The 21882-nt window shown below is 44.7% G+C and overlaps 1 protein-coding gene across 1 annotated transcript in view; it reads left to right on the forward strand.

Annotated features, from left to right (window-relative positions):
• LOC139665855 (von Willebrand factor A domain-containing protein 8-like) overlaps positions 1 to 21882 on the forward strand; it is a 37984-nt gene that overhangs the window by 7589 nt on the left and 8513 nt on the right. The window contains 21 exon segments of the mRNA XM_071544857.1: positions 2242 to 2409; positions 3009 to 3173; positions 3437 to 3486; positions 3622 to 3730; positions 4127 to 4231; positions 4835 to 4963; positions 5797 to 5931; positions 6036 to 6079; positions 6081 to 6111; positions 10282 to 10442; positions 10573 to 10686; positions 12516 to 12717; positions 13285 to 13362; positions 13477 to 13592; positions 13791 to 13891; positions 14239 to 14345; positions 16332 to 16403; positions 17296 to 17372; positions 19923 to 19998; positions 20973 to 21108; positions 21640 to 21759. Coding sequence (XP_071400958.1) covers positions 2242 to 2409; positions 3009 to 3173; positions 3437 to 3486; positions 3622 to 3730; positions 4127 to 4231; positions 4835 to 4963; positions 5797 to 5931; positions 6036 to 6079; positions 6081 to 6111; positions 10282 to 10442; positions 10573 to 10686; positions 12516 to 12717; positions 13285 to 13362; positions 13477 to 13592; positions 13791 to 13891; positions 14239 to 14345; positions 16332 to 16403; positions 17296 to 17372; positions 19923 to 19998; positions 20973 to 21108; positions 21640 to 21759 — 2296 coding nt within the window.

The raw sequence follows: 21882 nt of genomic DNA on the forward strand, positions 1-21882 counted from the left end.
TTACAGCAACAGATCTACAGTAGCTGGGTGATAAATTCTCTAATGGCTGGATTAAGGAAGGCAGAAGAATAGCTTCAGGCCAACACCTTTAGCTCCCCTACTCTCACTCGCCTCCCACCTTCCCATCAAAATAAAAACAGGTGTCCATTGTTTCCATGGAAACAACTCTTGAATAGCTACAGCATTACTGATTGGACTAATTGGTGTGAAGAGATGTCCTATTTCTGGTCTCCTTCAAATCTCAGGGAATTTTGTGCTGTCTAATGAGAGATGGGGGCAGAGTTTGTATGCTTGTGTGTGTAGGAATGTGTTGGTATGTGCGTTGGTGAGAGAAGTATCGGAGGAGTTGTAGTTGATTTTGTGTGTGTGTGTGTGTGTGTGTGTGTGTGTGTGTGTGTGTGTGTTCATGTGTGCCTGTGGGTGTGATTGTCATGTGCATGTACGCATGCCTGTATGTGTACTTGTTTGTGTATTTTAGGGATAGAAGATGTGTGGGTGCGAGTTACCAAGCTTTTCTCTTTGACAAGATTTGGGAATGAGGGTATATCAGTGGGAGGTGTGTGTTTTTGTGTTAACTAGAACATCCAAGTATTCCTGAGGGCCCTGGGCTGATTTGGAGCCCTATATTCAGACTTAACGTGTCGGTCCCTGTGCTTACTCTCTCCCTCCCATCTCTCCACTCCTCCCTCTATCTCTCCACCTCTCTCTTTCTTTTTATCCCTTCCTCCTTCACTCCCAGCTCTCCTCCCCCAAAATGTCCACATGTAGGATGGATATAGTCACGGGGATGGAAGTAATCACAGCCCTGTCTTCTTTCTGCCATCTCCAACCACCTCTCCCCAGTTAGCAGGCTCTTATGTAAGGCAGCTAACCTCAAACCCACGCTGCAAATAGACTCCATTACAATAATAAATAGCTTCCCACCTCCACTAGAGCTGATCGTCTACTGAGACCAATGCGTAGCCAACCAATGCTTAGCCTCCGCAGTGAGATCTTGCTTATGTAAAGGACATTTTCTTATGCAAGTAGGCCTGTCATGGAAAACCTACCAAAGTAGGTTATGCAGTATTTATCAGGTAAAATAAAAATACGTAGGTATCTCAGAATGAGAGTCTGGTATAATCGCCAAGCATAATAAATGTACAGGAATTTGGAGACATTGGGTGTAGAGACATCCTTCCTAAGTACATGCTGACACACATGGTACAAGGACAATAAGACCTTACATACAGTGCATGACATGGAAAATGGCCTGTAGATATCACTCTTCATATTCATTCTACATATTCATTAAATGTTCTATGCTTTCAACGCTCTGTAACGGCCATTGCTCAATAGGAATGTTTGCTGAAAAGTATGAAGTGTCTGGTGGGATTTTGTTCTCTGCAGAGTCAGTGACAGGCCGAACACAACCGCCTGTGGTTCCCCTTCTCTCTCGCCATCCTGCGTCACTCACATTTCTAACAATTATCTGATTACAGCGTTGGTGCTGAAAATGGATCGAGAGTTAAATATAGAGCATCTGGTTCTGACTATAGTTTTATGGCTCCGCTTCCCACACAACCTGCCACGTATTTACATGTTAACCTAATTACATGGCCACTCGCTCTGCGGTCCGCCCAGACAGCTAGAGTTTCCTGCCTCTTGACGTCAGATGTGCTTTTTGATTTCTGCAGAAACGCGCGCACACAAGTATACGCATGCACACATACACACACATGCATACACCCATTCACACATACACATGTGCATACATGTACACACACAGAGACACATACACAAACTTAACTAACCCGACAGAACTAACTTTTATCCCACATTTGGTGGTAGAAAATAGGCCTTCCTAAAACAGATGAGACCGCTTTAACGTGGTTGGAGAGTGTGGAGGCCATTCTGAATACAATACGCAGAGGACATCCTCAGGAAAGGCTTTATGGCAAGCCCATATTGTTTAATGGAGCATGGGCAGTAAGAGTTGATGCATGGTCAGATTGCTCTTGGTGTAAATGCTTTTAGCCCTGTTAGCACTGGCGCAGGGTCAGAGGTTGTGGTGGAAGACAAAGCTGCAGATGTGTACTGTGGTTGAATTGACTGCAGCTGTTCATTATTAGGATTTAGCCTTTGAATTAAAAGGTTTAACTGTTTCTTTGAGACCAGCTCCTGCCACCGCATCCCTAAAGATTTTTGGAGTATTGATTGAGTTCATTGATTAGTCCCTTCTTCCACTGTGTTTGTCCCCAGTGTGCGGTAAGGGCAGCGACCGAGGGCCGGATCCTCGTCCTGGAGGGGCTGGAGAAGGCGGAGAGGAATGTTCTGCCCGTCCTCAACAACCTGCTGGAGAACAGAGAGATGCAGCTGGAGGACGGACGCTTCCTCATGTCGGCCGAGCGCTACGACAAGCTGCTGCAGGTCAGCTCAGCAGGCTGGCCTAAATAAGTCACACACCATAGTCTTGGGCTGAGGACCACAGAGCTTTATCACCCAGGGTTGCACATGTTAAATCAAACCCTCCTGTTTTGGGAATAAAATACACAGTTACATTTTTCCCATGCTGTGGGCATGAAGAGCCCAGTCAGGGGTGTCACACTTCACTCCTCTGTACCTAGGTGCTATCAAACTTCATCATGGTTTACAGCACTTCATAAAATAATTTTCTACCAATCACAACTTTATTGAGTAGTATCTAGTTAATACAAGCAAGTAAATGTTCTGTTTGTATGTTTTGAAAATTAAGTTTAACTATGAATCTTCACACCTTAGCTGTGAATTTTCACACAACTCCTACTGTCCTCTTGTATTCAGAAAGAACTCTATATCATTGCCATAAACACACTGTGGGACCGCACAGAATCAGTATTTGTTATTATTTTAGATTATGTATCCACCTGTGAGTCTGCAATCTTTTGAATCTTAAACGCATTGAATATAAAATGTGGAAAATTTAATGTAGGAATTATAGAGACGGTAGAAATAGGTTGGACTTTAAATTACATCTCGATGCATTCCAGGAGCACACCAAAGAGGAGCTAGATGCCTGGAAAATTGTCCGTGTGAGCGAGGACTTCCGGGTCATCGCTCTGGGACTTCCTGTCCCCAAGTATAAGGGAAACCCCTTGGATCCTCCACTCCGCTCCCGCTTCCAGGCCAGAGACATTTACTACCTACCCTTCAAGGTCAGAACAATGATCTCAGTACACTTCTGTTTACATCTTAGGCATTTATTTGACGCTCTTATCCAGAGTAAAAATGTGTGCAACTGTAGAATAGGTTAAATTCCTCAATCACCAAAATTATAAGCAAAGGGCTGGGCCAAAGCATTCTCCCTAATTCTACCCTTTTATTATGTGAACCTAACCACATAAACATATTAAACTGACTGCACACTGAGGTGTCTGTGCTATTCTAACTATTCTCATCTCTAACGTGTTTTTTTCAGGACCAGTTGGAGCTGTTGTACACAGCAGGACCAAATGTTGCAGCTGAAAGGTGAATACATTTACTGAAGCCAAGCCCTCCTACTAACTCTTTAAATGGATTGTTTGGCTTGTGGATATTGTTTGTCATTACTTTAAGTCTCAATGGCTTTTAAGGATCAATGTTGTGTTGCTTCCTGTGCATCAGGGTGTCCCAGCTGCTGTCCCTAGCCACCACACTGTGCTCCCAGGAGTCGTCCACCCTGGGTCTGCCTGACTTCCCTGTGGACAACCTGCCTCCTGCCCTCCAAGTGCTGGTGAGACCCCAGCTCTGACAGGCATCCTAAAGAAGATGCTAAAATGAAGGAGAATAAGAAAGTTAAACAGTTAGAGGGAGAAAACAGAGAGTGAGAGAGAGTCATATGTGTAAATCAGCATTCATATGATTTTGTCCCAGTTTTTTTTCCAGATTTTTGATAGAAATGGCAGAATTACAGAATATACATAATTGTCTATACTGTAGGTGGGGAGGTAGCAGTGAGGACAGTGAAACATTAACTATATTTTAGGGAAATAATAGTGAAATTAAGCTATTTCTCATTTTGCTGTGGCCCCCGTGGAGATGCCTCAAGGACCCCTGGTGGTCCCTGGATCCCACTTTGGGAACCACTGGTCTAAGTCTCATCTCTGTATCTTTACTGTTGCTGTTGCAGAATGTCTTCCCCATGCTGTCCTCCCAGCAGCTGGTTCAGAGACTTTACCCCTACCACAGCATATTGGGCAAGGAGGGACGCACCGCTGTGGAGGGCGTCCTCAGTGTAAGGACACACGCACACACACACACATACACATGTGCCCTAACCTTATGTTCAGCCTGAACGTGAAAAAATGTTTAGAGAGGGTGTGAATGATGCAAAGTCAATAGAAGGAGGGGAAAGTAGTGAGATGGATGCAACTTTGCTGTAGGTGGCACGAGGTGAGGCGAAGAAAAGTTTGTTTAAGTAAAAAAAAAAAATTCAAATTGAGCAAGAAAAATGTCCAGGTGCCTATAAATTTCTCCCCCATAGTAGTATAGTATTTCTGACCACAATAACACACTGACCACTGCACAAAAAGTTCATTGTTCGTACTGGCTGCCAGGCCTGCCTAAATGCAAACATGATAGGAAAAACAAATAATGCTGAATCATAATGTCAAGTAATCTGCATTGTCTCATCATTCCTCACCTTTACAAGTCAAGCGATCAAACTCATGAATAAATCAAGACAAAATGTTGCCTCACTTTCAGTCTGAATGTAGGGTAAGACACCTCATACAAATACATTGGACTATTGGCCACAAACTAACACATAAGTCCTCATCCCCCACCCCTCCCCTCATGTGCACACTCACATATTGTGTATCATTCCTTTCTTTTATAGAGGTTTGAGCTTTTGGATGGGCGACGTCAGCCAGCTCCCGGCGCCGTTGTGAGTGTGTCCTTGGCCAGGGACCTGGAGGGCCATGCAGACGTCACATTACGTGTCGCGGAGAAGGACGTCACCTTTCAGGTACCAGTAGAATGGTTGTTATGGCATGAAACCTCACAATACAAAGCAGTGCTGCGTGCTATGAGCCAACCGCTCTCTCAAACTTCCAAAAGAGATTCTCAGAATCAGAAGAGGGTTGTTGCCAGGCGACAATGTTGATAATCTGACTCTTCCCACCAGCTTGAATCTCTCACAGACCACCAGGCCCTAGTCATGACCCAGGAAAATGACAAATTGAAAAATCTGCCACCACACTTCTGGCTGTGAAAAATACAGCATCAGTCATTCATACATTACACAGAGATGTTCATTGTCCCTCATCAGACCACACACAGACAGGCAGACAATCAATAGCTTGACCATCTTATCTCTGACCGACACTCTGTAGTTGACCCTCTGGAGAGAATCTCTCTATTGCTCTTTATTTGTCCCTCTTGATTGGATAAAAAAAGAAAAGAGGGTGGATGAGTCACTATATGAGATTTTGGAGGACACAGATATCAGAGAGTTCAAGGAACAGTGGTACTGAGCTTCCTGCCAAATAAGTTATATCACGATCATCAACTCTTTGAAGCTGCGTTTTCTCTATGTGTGGCAGCAAATCTGTTGGCTTTGAATATGCAGTGCAATGCCTCATATGGATTGTATGCTAATGCTCTTTGTAATTAGACATACTTTGTTCCCAGCCCATGATTGCAGCATATCAGTGATACGACTATGTGTCACTGTTTCACTTCCCATGCTTTTCCCAAGAAGTTCCAAGTTTTGAAGGAATATTACGCTACAAATTCTATGTAATGATGAAGTTATTTATTGCTCTATTGTGGTCATTTCCTGTCTCCACTCAACTCCAGGTCCCAGCAGGCACCAAGGAGCCCCGCCCACCCAACAGTAGCCCCGCTTTCATCAGCACATCAAGCCACGCCCAGCTGCTGGCTGAGATGATGCAGTCACACATGGTCAAAGACATGTGTCTGATAGGGGCCAAGGTAGCTAACACAACACACACACACACACACACACACACACAGACACACATGTACAGAGAATGTGAACCCTGTGCTTTTGATAACAGTACTGCTGTATCTTCTAGGGTTGCGGCAAGTCAGTGATTGCCAGAGAGTTTGCTGAGATGCTGTTACAGCATAGAGCCGGTTATGCTCTACCAGGTAAATATGACACTGGGCTTTGTTAGATTCAGGATGTCTGTTTTCTCAACTTTTTAACCGTCTTCATTTACTATCATTGCACGCACTACAGATCATTAATGTCATGAACTAGCGTTTAATTATAAGACAGAGCTTCCCATTCTATGTCAAACCCCCCAAATAATTTATGAGACAAACATGTATTTCCCCCCCCAAAAAATATTGTAAGGAACAACAACATAATTTTTTCGTACATGATGTGTTTTTCACTTCTTGATGACGCTACAGCTCCATCTGCAAAAATTCATCCATTTCGAAATGTACTTGGTTTGTGTGCGTGCGCATCCATCAAACACAGGCATTCTAGCTGTGTGACATAGGAAATAACTGTGTGTGTTTTGGATATGAGTTCATGTATGTCAGGGAAAGCAAATCACTGGCAGAGACACTTGGACCACATCACTGACATTCCAGAGTGTGTGACCTGTGATGTCATGAAGGGGTCAACCCCTCCACAACTGCACCAATAGGGAAAGAGGAGGGGCAGACAAACTGCGTGCAGAGGGGAAGGAGTATTTTTGACAGAGGACACCTCCTTAAATAGAAGTCCTTTCATCTGAGGAGAATGCTCTTCTGTTTTACGAGGATTTTCCCCGTTCTTGTCACATTGCTTTATAACTATAGGGAGATGTCGCAAATGTTAAATGATTCATTTATTTAACACACTTGTTATAGAATCACTTTCTTGCCGGCTGTGGTCTGATCTCTGCTGCTTGTACAGAGTTTACAAATGCTCTGCTATACTATCCCAGGCAGTTCATTTAAACTTGACATTATTGGCTACAGTGTAATGTATGGCATAAGTCATGCTTGCTTATCCAAACTCAAACTCATGTGAGTTTAGATGAGCGTTCATGTCACATCTGAAAAGCCTGTGAATTTGAAGTGGGATAGAGTGGTTTTATGTAGAAGTAGGACAGGGTTTTGGCTAAAAGAGCCCGCATCTGGCTTCCATCACAGATACCTGGGCTGGGCCTCAGGCCTCCTGTCAGGCCTGGGACAGACACTAACTGGGAAGTGGAGAGCAGGGGAGCACTAGGGTGTATATGTGTGTGAATGTTAAACTTAAGGTAGTGAAACCTCCCCCTCTGTGTTTGCGTGTGTGTGTGTGCGCGTGTGAATCTGTGGAATGCAGTCGGCCGTGTGAGGATTGTGCAGGAAATGGGTTCCCTGTGTGTGTGTATGTGTGCTGTAGGCTTATGTATTAATGCATCATGCTGCAGCTATTTTTAGCTGGCTGAGGTCAGGGGTTACTTGTGCTTCGGGAATTGCGGAATCCTGTGCCGGCAATTCATCTTGTCAACTCTGAAAATCCCATTTTGGGAAAACCGCGTGACATATAAGGCTGGAGAGGAATCTAAAATATATATAGATTTTTTTTTTTTGTTATTTGTGTGTGTGTGTGTGTCTACTGGCACCTGACCTTTGGTGGAAAACAGCAAAAAAAACCAACACAATTCCATATAAAACAAATTCCTTTTCATAACACCGAAAGCCTAAAAGCCTCATGGCATTTTTCTTCACCTCTTTCCCCAGCAGTAATGAGAAATTAAATGATTGTCTTTATGTGATGGAAAAAGAAGTGGTGTTATTTCAGAGTAGGGTTTCCCTTGCTAATCCTTCCTTCGACATGGGGCTAGAGGGTCAGGAATAACATTTTGATTGAGTTACTTCACTGAACCGTATTACACTGGTAACTGGATTTTTTTTTATCAAAGAATGGACAGGAAGACAGATAGGGAGACATACACACATTTACCTTCACAAACAGGCGGTCCCATAGACACACAGTACAGGCAGACTTTAAGTCAGGCCCAGAGCCACTGATATTTACCAATCCACAGGGCCTGATGTAACTATGCCTTATGCAGTGTGGGAGAGCACCTATGTAGAAACCTACCTTGGATGGAAAAAGGTGGGTGAGAGCATGTATGTCACTGGAGTTATCAAGATGCTCCTCCCATTCCCATCACAGATGTTTGATTGAAGACGCCTCCAGAAGTTTCAACAGGAAGCTCTGGTGTCCCATAACCACACGGCTTAACACTTATCAGAACTAGACTCACCTACGCTACCCTGTGTCTACTCCTAGGCTTACACCTAGCTAACAGCTATGCACCCAATATTTTTTAACCTCGCTATTGGTCTCAGCAACTATAGTGATAAGTGATGGCTGACCCTGCTGAGTTGAAACAGCCCACACAACAGTTCAGAAACCAAAACACAGTGACTGAAAGACAGTCTGACAAAATAGACAGACATCTTGTTTATTGATGCCCAAAATTGACTCCAGTTATTCTGTTCAGTTCTGCTTGTTATCTGAGACAGAGAGGCAGAGAGGCAGACAGGCAGGCAGGTAGTCAGTCAGGCAGCTGCAGGTTAGCAGACGGACCAAAACAGAGAGAGAGATGGGACCCTGTGGCTGACCAGACAGTCTCTCAGCAGTCACCTCATTAATGGCTCTCAGGAATTATGTGTGTCAGAGGAGCCCAGACAAATGAGCGTCCCATGGCTTCCTCCTAGTCTTTGTCTGTCTGGCCTCGCTGCTGTGACTGTAGAAGGCTGTCCGTTTGTCTCCCGGGTTTTATGGATCGTTTCTGGTGTTTAAACAACTGCACACACATTTTCCAATTCATTTACTCCACGTCATGATAGAACAAAGTGGAAAACAGGGGGCCTGTTTTTGACTTAATGCAAAATGCTTTCTCGCTGAGGAACAGTTAGCAGTTCAGTAATCGGCACCTGAAACAAATTGTGTGTGACTCTGCTTGTCTGTCCCTCCTCTTCCCTCTGTCTCTGCCATGACAAGGTAGCGTGATAGTGAATCTGACAGTCTTGGTCCACAGACGATTCCTCCGTATGGAAGTGTGCCATTAACTGTTATCTGCAAAACACAGCAGCAGGGCCAGATCATGCGGGGGCATCTTTACAGGAAGTGTGGAAACACTGGAAATTAGTTTATGATTTCAAGGAAGTCTCAATTATGGTGCAACAGTTCACATTACTCACTTCATCCAATTTCACTTTGTGATGGAAAACATTCTGGGAAATTGAACCTACCCCATCTTCTCTTTCTCTTTTCCTCCTTCTGATGCTCTCAATCCCTTTACCTCCCCCCACTTCATCCCTTTATCTCTATCTCTCTCCCTCCCCCTTCTATCTCTGCCTCTTCTTCGATCCCTTGCCCACTCCCATACCTTCTCTCCCTCCTCTCTCTCTCTCTCTCTCTCTCTGTCTCTCTTCTCTCTCTCTGTCTCTCTCTCTCTCTCTCTTGCTCAATCCAAATGTCCACCCTCCGGACTTGTGGACTGAGCCCTCGCGGACTTCAGTCGTACGTACCTTGACGTGTTCAACGTCATCACGTCAAGTCTGTGAGGGCACGAGACTGCAAGGCTATATGAGCCGTTGATAGACAGGCCTCAACTCTGTTTCACTCGTTGCCGTGGAAACGTTCGAAGCAACAGTCTAGCGACAACTACAGCCATGTACACGGTGATCGCTGCAGCACTTGCGTATGTAATCGGTCTAGGCTTGTTTTGTGAGTGAACAAAATGATACTGATACATTTCTATACAACATATAGGCTACACACATTCAAATACAGAAATGTGTGTAAATATGAACCGGACTATGGCTAAATAAATTGGGTATTTCTTACATTGGAAGACCTTTTTTTGTGGTTTTTCGTTCATTTTCCACAGCCTGGATATTTGGCATTACACTGCACAGCTTTTATAGGCTACCATCACTTAAAGACTACAATAATAAAATGCATTTTGATTACCTCTATAGCCTATACTTCTACATATTTCTTCAAGTAACGTTTTAATAAAGTCATTGTTTTACACATTCATAATAAGTTCTTTTTGTTTTTTTGTTCGGCATCACGTCCGTATTCCAATGAATTGTGGGTAATTAAATCAGTAAAGTCTGCTGAAGTCTGCACCCCAAGCGGACTCTCTGGAAGTCTGCAGAAAGTCTGCTTGAGGCCCCTTGTGGACTGGATGGATTGTGGATTTGGACAGCCCTCAGCACTCGCAGACTTCCCGGGAACGCGCCCGCAAAGTCTGCGAGTCTGCAAGTGCGGTGAAGTCCGGACATTTGGATTCAGCTTCTCTCTCTTTCTTCCAGGACATGACAGCCAGGGACCTTCTCCAGCAGAGGTACACGCTCCCTAACGGAGACACGGCATGGAGGCCGTCTCCGCTGGTCACCGCTGCCCAGGAGGGCAAGCTGCTACTGCTGGACGGCATACACAGGGTCAACCTGGGAACCCTGGCCGTGCTCTCCAGGTACACACACACACACAGAGACACATACACACTCACACATACACACTCACACATACACACATACACACACACACACACACACACACACACAGATACACACCAGCTCATTCCACTGTGCATTGCATCCCAGGTTGCTACATGACAGGGAGTTGGCGCTGTACGATGGGACCAGGCTGATGAGGTGGGACAGATACGAGATCCTGAAAGAACAATTGCAGCTCACTGACCAGCAACTGCAGGAGAGGTACAAACACACACACACACACACACACACACACACACACCTCCCCGTTGGGAGTGTGAGACAGATCTGTGAAGTGATGACGTGTAATTTCTTAGCTGCTAATGAAGTCATGACTTCATCATACCTGGCGACAAAGAGCGACTCCCACAGTCTAATTAATATTAGTCAGGAATATTAGCCAAGGACAGATCACACAAACACACACACACACACACACACACACACACACACACACAGGCCAGCAGACAGGGGATTGTGGAGTATGTGTGGGAGAGGTCAGGAGCATTTCTAAATCTGTATTTGCGTCAAATGTGGAAACAACGCAGATGTGATCCCTGGCTTTTAAAAGACAACAATGACTACATTCAGCATTAGCACCATAACAGGAAGAAAGAGACAGAGAGAGAGACAAAGAGAGAGGGAGGGAGGGAGAGAAATAGCATACGGGGGAAAGGCTATTCCAGGTAAACCAAAAGATGGCAAGAAAATGGCATTCCAGTCTGTGATACTAAAATCTTTCCAAGGTACTGTGTCCCACCCTTACACAGGACAGAAAAGCCCTACCAGCGCTGTTGGGTGTCTGCGGGTCTGAAAAAACATTCTCTTTTTTATTAATTTTTATATTTTAAATTTGTCTTAAATTCAATTACAGCTAGGCAGCATTAAAAAAGTCTTAAAATGTCCTAAATTTGATACCCTGGCCACTGTAATGTGTCAGTTCAACACATAGAGTCATCTTCATCCATGTCAGTTTGGCTGCAACAGCCAGTGACATGGATATATATCAGTGACCCTTGTTGTTCTTGACCTGAAATGACCCCTGTATTTTTTTGCCAATACATGAACTTATATATGACAACGCATGGACTTAAATAGTGTGTGTGTGTGTGTGTGTGTAGGCGCGCATATGCGTTTGTGTGCGTACGTCTTGAAACCCCACCTAGGCTGGCAGGAAGGATGTTTGTGGCGGGGCGTCTGGGCTGAAATAAACCCACTTCCTCTTCCTCCGCTCCTGTGGCTCAGACAAAATGTGTGTGTTTGTTTGTGTATGTGTGTGTGTGCGTGCGTGTGTGTGTGTATCCAGTAGGATTTTATTGCGCATTACAGTACAGTTCTCAGCCATACTGCTCCCATTTTTATCTCCATATTCAGTCCAACATTTAAGGTTCCTAATATAGCAAACATAGACATGACTTAGCCAGAGATGGATGAGAGAGACTCACCAAGTTGCTAGGTAACAGAATGGGAGGGGTGTGTGTGTGTGTGTGTGTGTGTGTGTGTGGGGTGTGTGTGTGTGTGTGTGTGTGTGTGTGGGGTTTGTGTGTGTGTGGGTGTGGGTGTGTGTGTGTGCATGGGCACATGTGACTGTTAAGTATGTGCGAAAGAGTGATTGTGTGTGTGTGTGTGTGTGTGTGTGTGTGAGACCGTGTGTGTGTGTGTGTGTGACCATATGTGTGTGTGTGCACATGGGTGTGTGTGGGTGCACATGTACTGATTTGTCCTCTCAGTGTGTGTGTGTGTGTGTGTGTGTGTGTATGGGTGTGGGTGTCTGGGTGCGGTGGTAGAAATGGACTTAGCTGTCCTCTTGAATCAAAGGATGACACAGCCAGCTGTCAAAAGTGGTGCTCTCTTCTCTGACGCAGATTGGGTGGGACATGTACACACACGCACAGACACACACACACACACGCACACACACATACATTGAACATCTACTTGAACATGAATAGACAGATCTTCTCAACTGTGTGTGTCTGGGTCTGTACATGTCTTCCTCTGCTGACATGTGTGTGTCTGTGCATCCGTCATCCGGTGTGTGTGTGTTCCAGGTCTATCTTCCCCATCCACCCGTCGTTCAGGGTGCTGGCCCTGGCCGAGCCCCCCGTGGTGGGGGCCAGTACCAGCACCAGCACCAGCACCAGTAGCAGTGGAGGGCAGCAGTGGTTGGGCCCGGAGCTGCTCACCATGTTCCTTTATCACAGTGTCGCACCACTAGCCAGAGCAGAGGAGATCAGCCTCATACAGGGCCTGGTGAGTCACACACACCTAAAGACAAAATGAAGTGAAAAATCCTAATGTACATCTATTTAACAATACATGCCAAAACCTTTTTTTTCTTGTATTCTTATATCATAATCTCATTACTTTTCTTTCCTGGCAAACAGTGTATTTTAGTGGGTATTCCAGTAGGCATACACAAGAAATCCACCCAATAATATCATACATTTTTTTAACAATCCCCTCCTCTCCCCTGTCATCAAAGTGACAAGAGTGGCAACATGGAGGACAAAATATTTCTCCTCTCCCTGTCCTCCTCCACTTCCTGCACTCTGAGGGTTTCCTCCACTGCTGCTACAGTAACGGGGTGATGGAGGTGTTGGAAGAGGCCAGTGGTTCTCTAAAATAGAATATAGGCCAGCATCCAGTCACTTTCCATGTTTACCGATCCGCTTTTCAACAGTCCCTCCCCACGTTATGTCCCACCCCAACATTCTGTTTCAAATAGAAATACATCGCTTTACCACTTCTTTCTTTATCCGACCGACCATCTCTCTCTATCTCCATCCTCTTTCTCACTCCCTCTCTCTCTTTTTCTAGACTCCTAACGTTCCTAAAGAAGCAGTGGAGCAGCTACTGCACCTCACACACAGCCTCCGCAAGACAAACGACCCCACGGTAAGTGTGTGTGTGTGTGTTCTAACCAGTTTGTGTGTGTGTGTGTGTGTGTGTGTATATGTGTGTGTGTGAGAGAGAGATCTAACTAGTTTATGTGTGTGTGTGTGTCCCCAGGCACAGTCTTTGGCCTCATCTCTCTCCACCAGACAGCTGTTGAGGATCTGTCGCCGTCTCTCTCAGTACCCCGAGGAGAGCATCGCTCACGCTGTCAACAAGGCCTGTCTCTCCAGGTACACACACACACACACACACACTCACACGCTAATGCATACTCAGATGCACTATTTCAGTGTCTTATGTTTGTCTTGATTGTGAAGCACTTGGTAAACTTTGTTTTACAAAAGAGCTATACAGAAAAAGTGATTATTTTGAATGCCATATTATTGTGTGTGTGTGTGTGTGTGTGTGTGTGTGTGTGTGTGTGTCAGGTTCCTGCCCAGCCTGGCCCGTGCCTCTCTCCAGAAGAACCTGGCCAACTGCTCCATACAGGACACAGCAGACCCTGCTGAACACACTCGCGACCACAGCTGTGAGTTCTAGCCATCTATCTAGATAAAAGTTACACCATTGAAATTACTGTGGCAGTAACAAATACATTTCCAAGAAAAAGTAAAATGTGGTTCACTGGAGGCTCACAAGCCTAGAGGCTAGAGAAGCAGGCTAATGACTGGTAGGTAACCAGCTCAAATCCCCAGTCTGGCTGGGAAAACGTGGGTGGAAAAAGTGAATGAGGAACACATTTCCCTCAGTAACTACCCTTGAGGTTTAAGGTGGCCTTGAGCAAGGCCACCTGAAACAAAATTCAAGACCCCTGGGTGTCACAAGTTTTCTTGATTCACACACACACCAATGACACCCCCTCCTGTATTTCTCCAGGTACAGTAAAGGATGGTGTGTTGACTATCGGCAGTGTGTCTGCTCCCATCTACAATGCCAATGAGAAAATGAAGGTTCCAGATGTGCTGTTCTATGATAACCCACAGGTAAACACACGCTGACTCACAGCCAAACATACCGAGTGAAAAGACCGGCCAGTACTCAAGCTTTTTTGTACTGAGGCACAGTGAGACTCTTAGGCAAAACAGCATTTCAGTCTAAACCAAATTAATAATTGCATGAAAATGGCTCACGAAGCCTTGTGTGATTATACAAGAAGGCCAGCAAAGACATTTATTTCCAGGGCATGACCCACATTGGAGCAAAAAGAGAGATTAGAATATGATCAAATTGAATTTAAATAGTTTTTTTTAAGAAACACCCTGAGCTCACTGAAGTATACAACATCAGTTTACCTTACCACACGTGTATAAAAAATTAGACATGCCACTGCTGTATTCCTCCACACATATTGCTCTGCCTAACACACAGCATAATTCATTTATTTAAGTTCAAATGAGGTCACACTCTGGTGAAGGGACAACTTTGAGCTCCTTAGATCCTCTCTCCTCTCCTTCACTCTCACTCCTACTCCCTCTTTGTTGTTATTATTAATATTACTCTTTTCTCCCAGTTGCAGTGTGTGATATCATTTCATTATGAAGGATTTGACTTTTAGTTCTGGTGCTGGCTGACATTTCCTCAGGCTAAGCCCTTTGTTGTTTCTGCTAGGCTCTGCTCAGACACACAGGAGTCTCAGAGATGCTAATCTCAGTCTTGGCCTGGCCCTGTAATCTTCCCTAGTGGAGTGTAATTCACCCCTGATTGCTCTTATTGACGGACTTCATTGGATAAGAAGCTAATCCGACTGTAATTCTGTTCTGGGTTTCTGTGTGCAGCGGGCGATAAACTCCTTGATTCCTTGATTTCATTTAATTGATCTACACAGGAGTTCCACTATCTTTGAAAACACAAAGTCCACTACTGCACAGGTAGATGGGCATCAACTGAGTATGGCAAGGAATGGCACTTGTCGTACCTTAGCCTAAGTCCAGATATGATCTTGTGTTTTTTATCATTATAATGAGAGCAAAGGTCAAGCAGATTTGCAATATCTAAAAATCACTTAAGGGGGCGCATTCAAGGACTATACTATATTATACTACTAATATTCCCTCTATGCTGTGTGTGTCTGAGCAACATAGTTTGACCTACTATACATCACATTGACCAAATAATAATGTATTTTCAGTCAACAGTCATTGCTCTCCTTGTCCGCATAAATTTAGTTGATATTAGCAGGTTTGGAAGTTTTCATGGCAAATGATTAGATGCAGGGACTGTGCCATTCCTTGGGTTAGGGTTAGGGTTAGTTGTTTTTACCAGCCAATCAGTTGCAGGGTGAATGGAACATCTATACTGAATTCTGTCAGAGTCCCTACCAGTCTTCATGCCACTGTCTGATTAGTATTTTGATCAGGTCAGTTTAAATGAAACATATTAGTTTGTATGCCGCTGTTTTATTTTCTTTGACTTTGTAGTCCATGATGCACTCACGTGTCCGACCCCTAACCTGTGGGCTGGTGTCCCCAGAGAGGAACCAGCCTCAGAAATGACACTCTGACATCCTCTGACAATACTGATGAAGCTACGTGACCCAGGTCTATCCATCCGTCTCTCATTCTCTCTCTCTTTCTCTCTGTCTTCGTTCAGCCCTTTTTCATTTGCCTGCTTCTATTTGAGAATGAAATGAGAGAGAGATGAGAACAAGGAGGAGGAGAGACTTTTTGCATGCCCCACTTCTGAATGACCTGTTTTCTGTCCCGTCTTCAGAGAGGGAGGGCAGAAAAGAACACGGGGAGGGGAGGAGAAGAGGAGGCAAAACCCCAAAATCTTCACACAAAACAAAACTGCTGAATTGTATCTTCACAGAGGGGACAAGAATATTTTTTTTCATAATATATGTCAAAAGCAATAGGCTACAGTAGGAATATTCAATGTCCAGCTGAATGTCCAAACTAAGCTTGTCCCCTCAAATTCATCATTCGTTTGCCAGATGAATGAAGTCTGTTTGTGTTTAAATGTCTCTGCAGCATATGATGGTGATGGAGGACATGCTGAAAGACTTCCTGTTAGGAGAGCACCTCCTATTGGTGGGCAACCAGGTGAGTCAACTTCCAGATTTACTTAAAAATATCCTTCTGTCTCCAAAAAAAACATCTTATTGAGATCTGTAATTACCGTACAAGACCAATGAAGATGATTTCCATTTTGATCTCACGGGCTCTCTTTGATGTCACGTAAGGGAAACGGACCTTAGGCGGATGCTTGCAGAGATAGGCCTATCTCCTTTATCCAGCAATGGATCTCAGTGAAGTAGGTCACAGTTGACAGCCCTGCTTGATGAGCGTGGAGGGGAGCGTTATGAAACAAGCTCCCTGTGCCCTCATATCACCCTCCACCCCCACCTCCTCCACGCAGCTCAATGTGGGCATAAGGAAGCATGGAGCTCATCCTAGGGGACATTCTGCGCCCCCTGTCTGGCCTTAATGGGTATGGTTTAAGGGAGGAGAGACGGGGAGGAGGGAGAGAGCGTGGACATGGTGTACCCTTGCAGTCCAGAGGTGGAAATGTGTGTGTGTGTGTGTGTGTGTGTGTGTGTGTGTGTGTGTGTGTGTGTGTGTGTGTGTGTGTGTGTGCGTGCGTGTGTGTGCGCTCATCTGCCATGCGTGGGCGAAGCTTGGACATTAGGAGCTGTCAGAGCTTACCAGACGGCTGACAGACAGGCCGAGAGACTCAGCAGCCATCCAAGACAGGCCGGCTCTGCAGGAAGCCAGTGGGAGTCTCAGAGAACAGCCCCTGTCAGAACACAGCACCGTCAAAACCATGGGGCACACTCAACTCTCCCTGTCAGCGCCGCCGCTCTGCAGATGGAGCAGACGCCTCCCTCGCCCTCGTCTTTCCAGCCTTTGTCACTGAAATACAGTCGATGCATTGAGATTCATTTCCTTGAAATGTGCCGATTGTAAATTGTTTTGTATTTGTATCGTCCCATAGGGTGTGGGTAAGAATAAGATAGTGGACCGGTTCCTGCACCTTCTGAACCGGCCCAGGGAATACCTACAACTCCACAGGTGAGGGGAATCAAGGTGTTTTGGACGTTACCGTAGAACTGTCCACTCTGATACAATTTCGACCTGCACACAGTTTGACCCAAAAATGTTTCACAGCAGTGTAAAAATGTGAGAGTGTGAGAATAAAACATTGAACCAATACAAATGAAACTCAGGCTGCTGCTACAGTGGCAGTTGGAACTCAGCATAGTGTGCAGTGTCAGAATATACATGGCAATTGGAAACAGACCTAATAAGATTGGGATAGGGCCCAGAGGAGACCATTCATTGCCAATACCCAACAAGCACACATCTGTGATAACATTTATTTTCATTATTTTTGTGCCAATGGAAAATCAGCACTCATGCCAGTACTAGAGCTATATTGCTTGGTGGAAGAATAACATGAATTATTATTGATTAAAAATAAAAGATTTAATAAACATTTGTCATTACAATTGTGTGTTACCTCCATTTTATAAAAACAGTAACCCAGCGCTGCACTTTACAGTGATTTTAGAACAGCCAAATGATGCCTTTTACCTTCTTAAATCAATGCACAGCCTCTTGTGGCTAACAGCTTAATTATCTATGAAGAACCCTTTCTCCGTTCTGTGCATCAACAAATGACAGACTCTCAGACTCAGCCTTCTCTTTTCATACTGCGTCTTTTTTTCCTGTCAGATACTTGATAGAGTTCTTAATAGCAGATAGGTTTCCAAAACAGTGACCTGTATCTGCTGTCGTTGGTGGATTGCGTGCCTTGGAGGCTGATAGAGTCACATATAATTTTCTTTTTCATCTTCCTGAAAAGAAGAGACTGTGACCCACTCTCTATAATAGCGAGATGCCATTTTCTTGCAGAATGAAAAGGACTTATCTTGTGTGGTAGATGTGCATGCTATTGAGGTGTAGCAGTTTTTTGTTTGTGGGGAAAAAAAAACAAACATGAGGAACAAAGCGACTCTATTTGAAGGAGGTTTGAGCAGCATTTTCTCTCACCTCCCCACCAGGCTTAGCCTTTCTATCCAAGGCTGTCAAAAACTATTTCGGTCCCCAATAAACCAGGTCATCCTTCACCAGGACAAGGACTTTACAGATATGAAAGGAAAAATACATGTGTTAAAAAAAACATGTGTTAACAAGGACTTCTATAAATACACACATGATCACACCTTAGGAAAATTAGGTCAGGGTGGCTTACCTGACCATAGCCATGCTGTTGAACATAGCTGGGATCAATCAACAGCAGTGATAGGCCTTGTGTTGACCCTGGCATTAACAAGGAGGCAATGTGCAACCATGCATTAGGTGTCTCTGATTAAGGCTGTATGGAGGGAGACGGGCGACAAACAGATAGAATGCCAATAAAAATCATCACTTGTAAACACAGCACAGAGAAGATGAGGTACAATCATACATCAATCACAGATTCAATCTGTCACTCATTGTCCGAGGAGGAGCAGAGGTGACTATAAGAGCCAGTCGTTTTATTTCAGTGACATTCTGCGGTGTACCGTAGCTAGCACTCATCTGCACTCACATGTAGGCCTACTGATTCTGACTGTGTGCATGTGTGTGTGTGTGTGTGTGTGTGTGTGTGTGTGTGTGTGTGTGTGTGTGTATGCATAGTTTCTCAAAGTCTTGTGAAAGTCGAAGTGGAGCTGAGCATGGATGTGGCCTGGTTAGCTACTGTAACAGCAGCTAATATTAGAGCAGGGCAGAGGCAGGCAGATCTGTGCATGTGGCTTCAGGGAGCCTCTAACTGAAGGCCTACAGAGATGTGGCTCAGAAAGAGGAGAGAGATGCAGCCAGCCAGGAAGGAAACTAGGACAGCCCCTGGGTCACGCTGTGGGGTGCTGGAGAGAGGGGGGCGGGGTGGCTGGTGAGAGCGAGGGTCAGAGAAAGAGGGGGAGATAATTTTGGAAAGCCACAGGGGATTGACGTTATTGGGGAGAATCCTTCAATTCTACATTTCATTTGTTGGCCGACCCAACCCCCTTTTTCACCTGGCATGAACATGCATCCCGTGTGATCAGATTGTGTTCAAAAATCCATATGTAAACGCACCGAAGACAGATTGAAGATCCGATCACCCAAACCGCCTCTGGAGATGGTCAGAGACCCATTTGGCCACATTAACAACAAAGTGTAAATGCAGTGTGTATCCAGTCCACATGTAGCCACTATGTAATACTGAAGTAAACTTTTGTGTGCAGCTCCAACCCAGGCAAATGGAGAAACAAGCAAGAGGAGGTGCTAACTGTCAATTTCAAAGGATGTAAATGTTATGAGAGGAAGTGATGTACACTGCAATCTTGTGAGGGGAAGAGAAATCCGACTTGGTGTTCCTGAAGGCCTCGTTAACAAGGTTTTCTGGTGGTATGCAAAATCCCTTAAGCCAAGCTACATGTCAGAGAAAATCTTTTTATCATATTCAACCCGAGCAAATCAATGATTTTGACGTTTTGAAAAAGTGCTGAAATATAAATTATGTGGAAAAAAGTGTAATTTTTCATCATCCAGCTCCTGTGTGTGTGTGTGTGTGTAACCCTGTGTTCTCTCTCCCAGGGATACAACAGTTCAGACTCTGACCCTGCAGCCCTCAGTCCGAGATGGCATCATCGTGTATGAGGACTCACCACTGGTCAGTCAGCAACACACACACACACACACCCATACATGCACATACACCTCCATTGAAGTATCTTTTACAGGATAGTTCTCCCTGGTTAATACCCTAATTAAACGTCTGTGAGAGATGGAAGATGATGAGTACTTCCCTAATTATAACTCTCATCTCATTTTATTATTGTTTTTGTATTGCTTCCTTTGTAAACTCTGCTTGTAGATTAATCCTATATAAATAAATGTCATTCTTATTATTGAATAAGATTTGAGATAGAAACAGAGGAAAGAGAGAGAGAGAGAGAGAGAGAGAGACAGAGAGACAGAGCACTCTGAGATGGCAGGGTGAGTCACTAATCACTAAATGAGTTTAATGATTAGTCTTTCTCTGGTTTTCTCTCTTTCTCTCTCGCTCTAACACACACACACACACACAAACAGAAATAAAAACAGAATGTACTGGGCGTACATTCATACAGTCATATAAAAACAGCTATATACAGGCCAGTTGTCTGGGGGATGTAGCTGAAGGTTTTAACACTGGCCTGATTCTTCTTCTCTCTCTCTCTCTCTCTCTCTCTCTCTCTCTCTCTCTCTCTCTCTCTCTCTCTCTCTCTCTCTCTCTCTCTCTCTGAATGAAAGAGGAGGTGGAGGAGGAGAGATAAAAGACGGTGGCTATTCTCATTAGCCACCAGTCCTGGTCCTGTGGGTATTCATTATATTAACAGCTGGGCAGTGACATTTTGATCCCCAGAGACGAATGCTGCATTTGCACTGTGGCCTAATAAAAAGCCGCCACACCAGTCCGCATAGCAGGATGTCTGTCAACCGCAATGGTGAACTGTCTCATTGATGATTTTGATAAACTCCCAGCTCAGTTATGATGTGAAGAAAGCAGAAATTTAGAGTGAAGAAATGATTAAGAACAGAAATAACAGCAACTAATACAAATAGACAGACTGATTTGTCGTGTGTGTGTGTGTGTGTGTCCAGGTGAAGGCAGTGAAGATGGGCCACATATTGGTGATTGATGAGGCTGACAAAGCTCCCACCAACGTCACCTGCATTCTCAAAACCCTGGTGGAGAGTGGAGAGATGATTCTGGCTGACGGTCGCAGGATTGTTTCAGGTTCACACACTCACTCACACACACAGAGGGTTTAACACGGTGACAGAGACATGTCCCAGATACAGCGTGAAGACAGAAGCAGAACCATTAAACAGACAAGTAGAAGATTGGATGTCCCCAAAGACAAACACATGTAAAAAATTTGATGCAGGCCGCTGCAGGAGGCTTAGGATAAAAGCCTTTATGGACAGGTACCAGTAGATTTTGGACCACATTGGACTGTAAACACATAGTTTTTCCACTTATTCCCACGTAATCAAACTAGTTGCAGACAGCTTCTCCATTCCTGAGAGGCTCTTCCTCCCCAGAGGAATGTAAACACACCCAGACAAACTTGCGTCTGCACCGATGGTATCGGGACAGTAGAGGTGTGTGTGCAAAACGAAAAATGAAAGAGAGGATAGAGACCAAAAAGGACAAAAGATTGGGGAAGAGTGAGAGTGCTTGTTGTGTGTGTGTGTGTGTGTGTGTGTCCATCGTTGGGCATTTGTTTGTCCTGTCATACTAACTATGATCATGTCCATTCCTAAGATCTACGTAAGGCCAACGGAAGGCTGAACACCATAGTCATGCACCCAGACTTCAGGATGCTCGTCCTGGCTAACCGACCTGGCTTCCCCTTCCTGGGGAACGACTTTTTTGGAGCTCTAGGTACACACACACACACACACACACACACACACACACACACACACACACACACACACACACACACACACACACACACACACACACTTCCTGCTGCAGATGAGTACTGATCTTCTTTTTATTAAA

This window comes from Centroberyx affinis, unplaced genomic scaffold (assembly GCF_046629955.1).
Source record: "Centroberyx affinis isolate AG114_WGS23_722 - 3 ecotype Tasmania unplaced genomic scaffold, CSIRO-AGI_Caff_v1 ptg004704l_1, whole genome shotgun sequence".
In the NCBI taxonomy this organism is placed as follows: Eukaryota; Metazoa; Chordata; class Actinopteri; order Beryciformes; family Berycidae; genus Centroberyx; species Centroberyx affinis.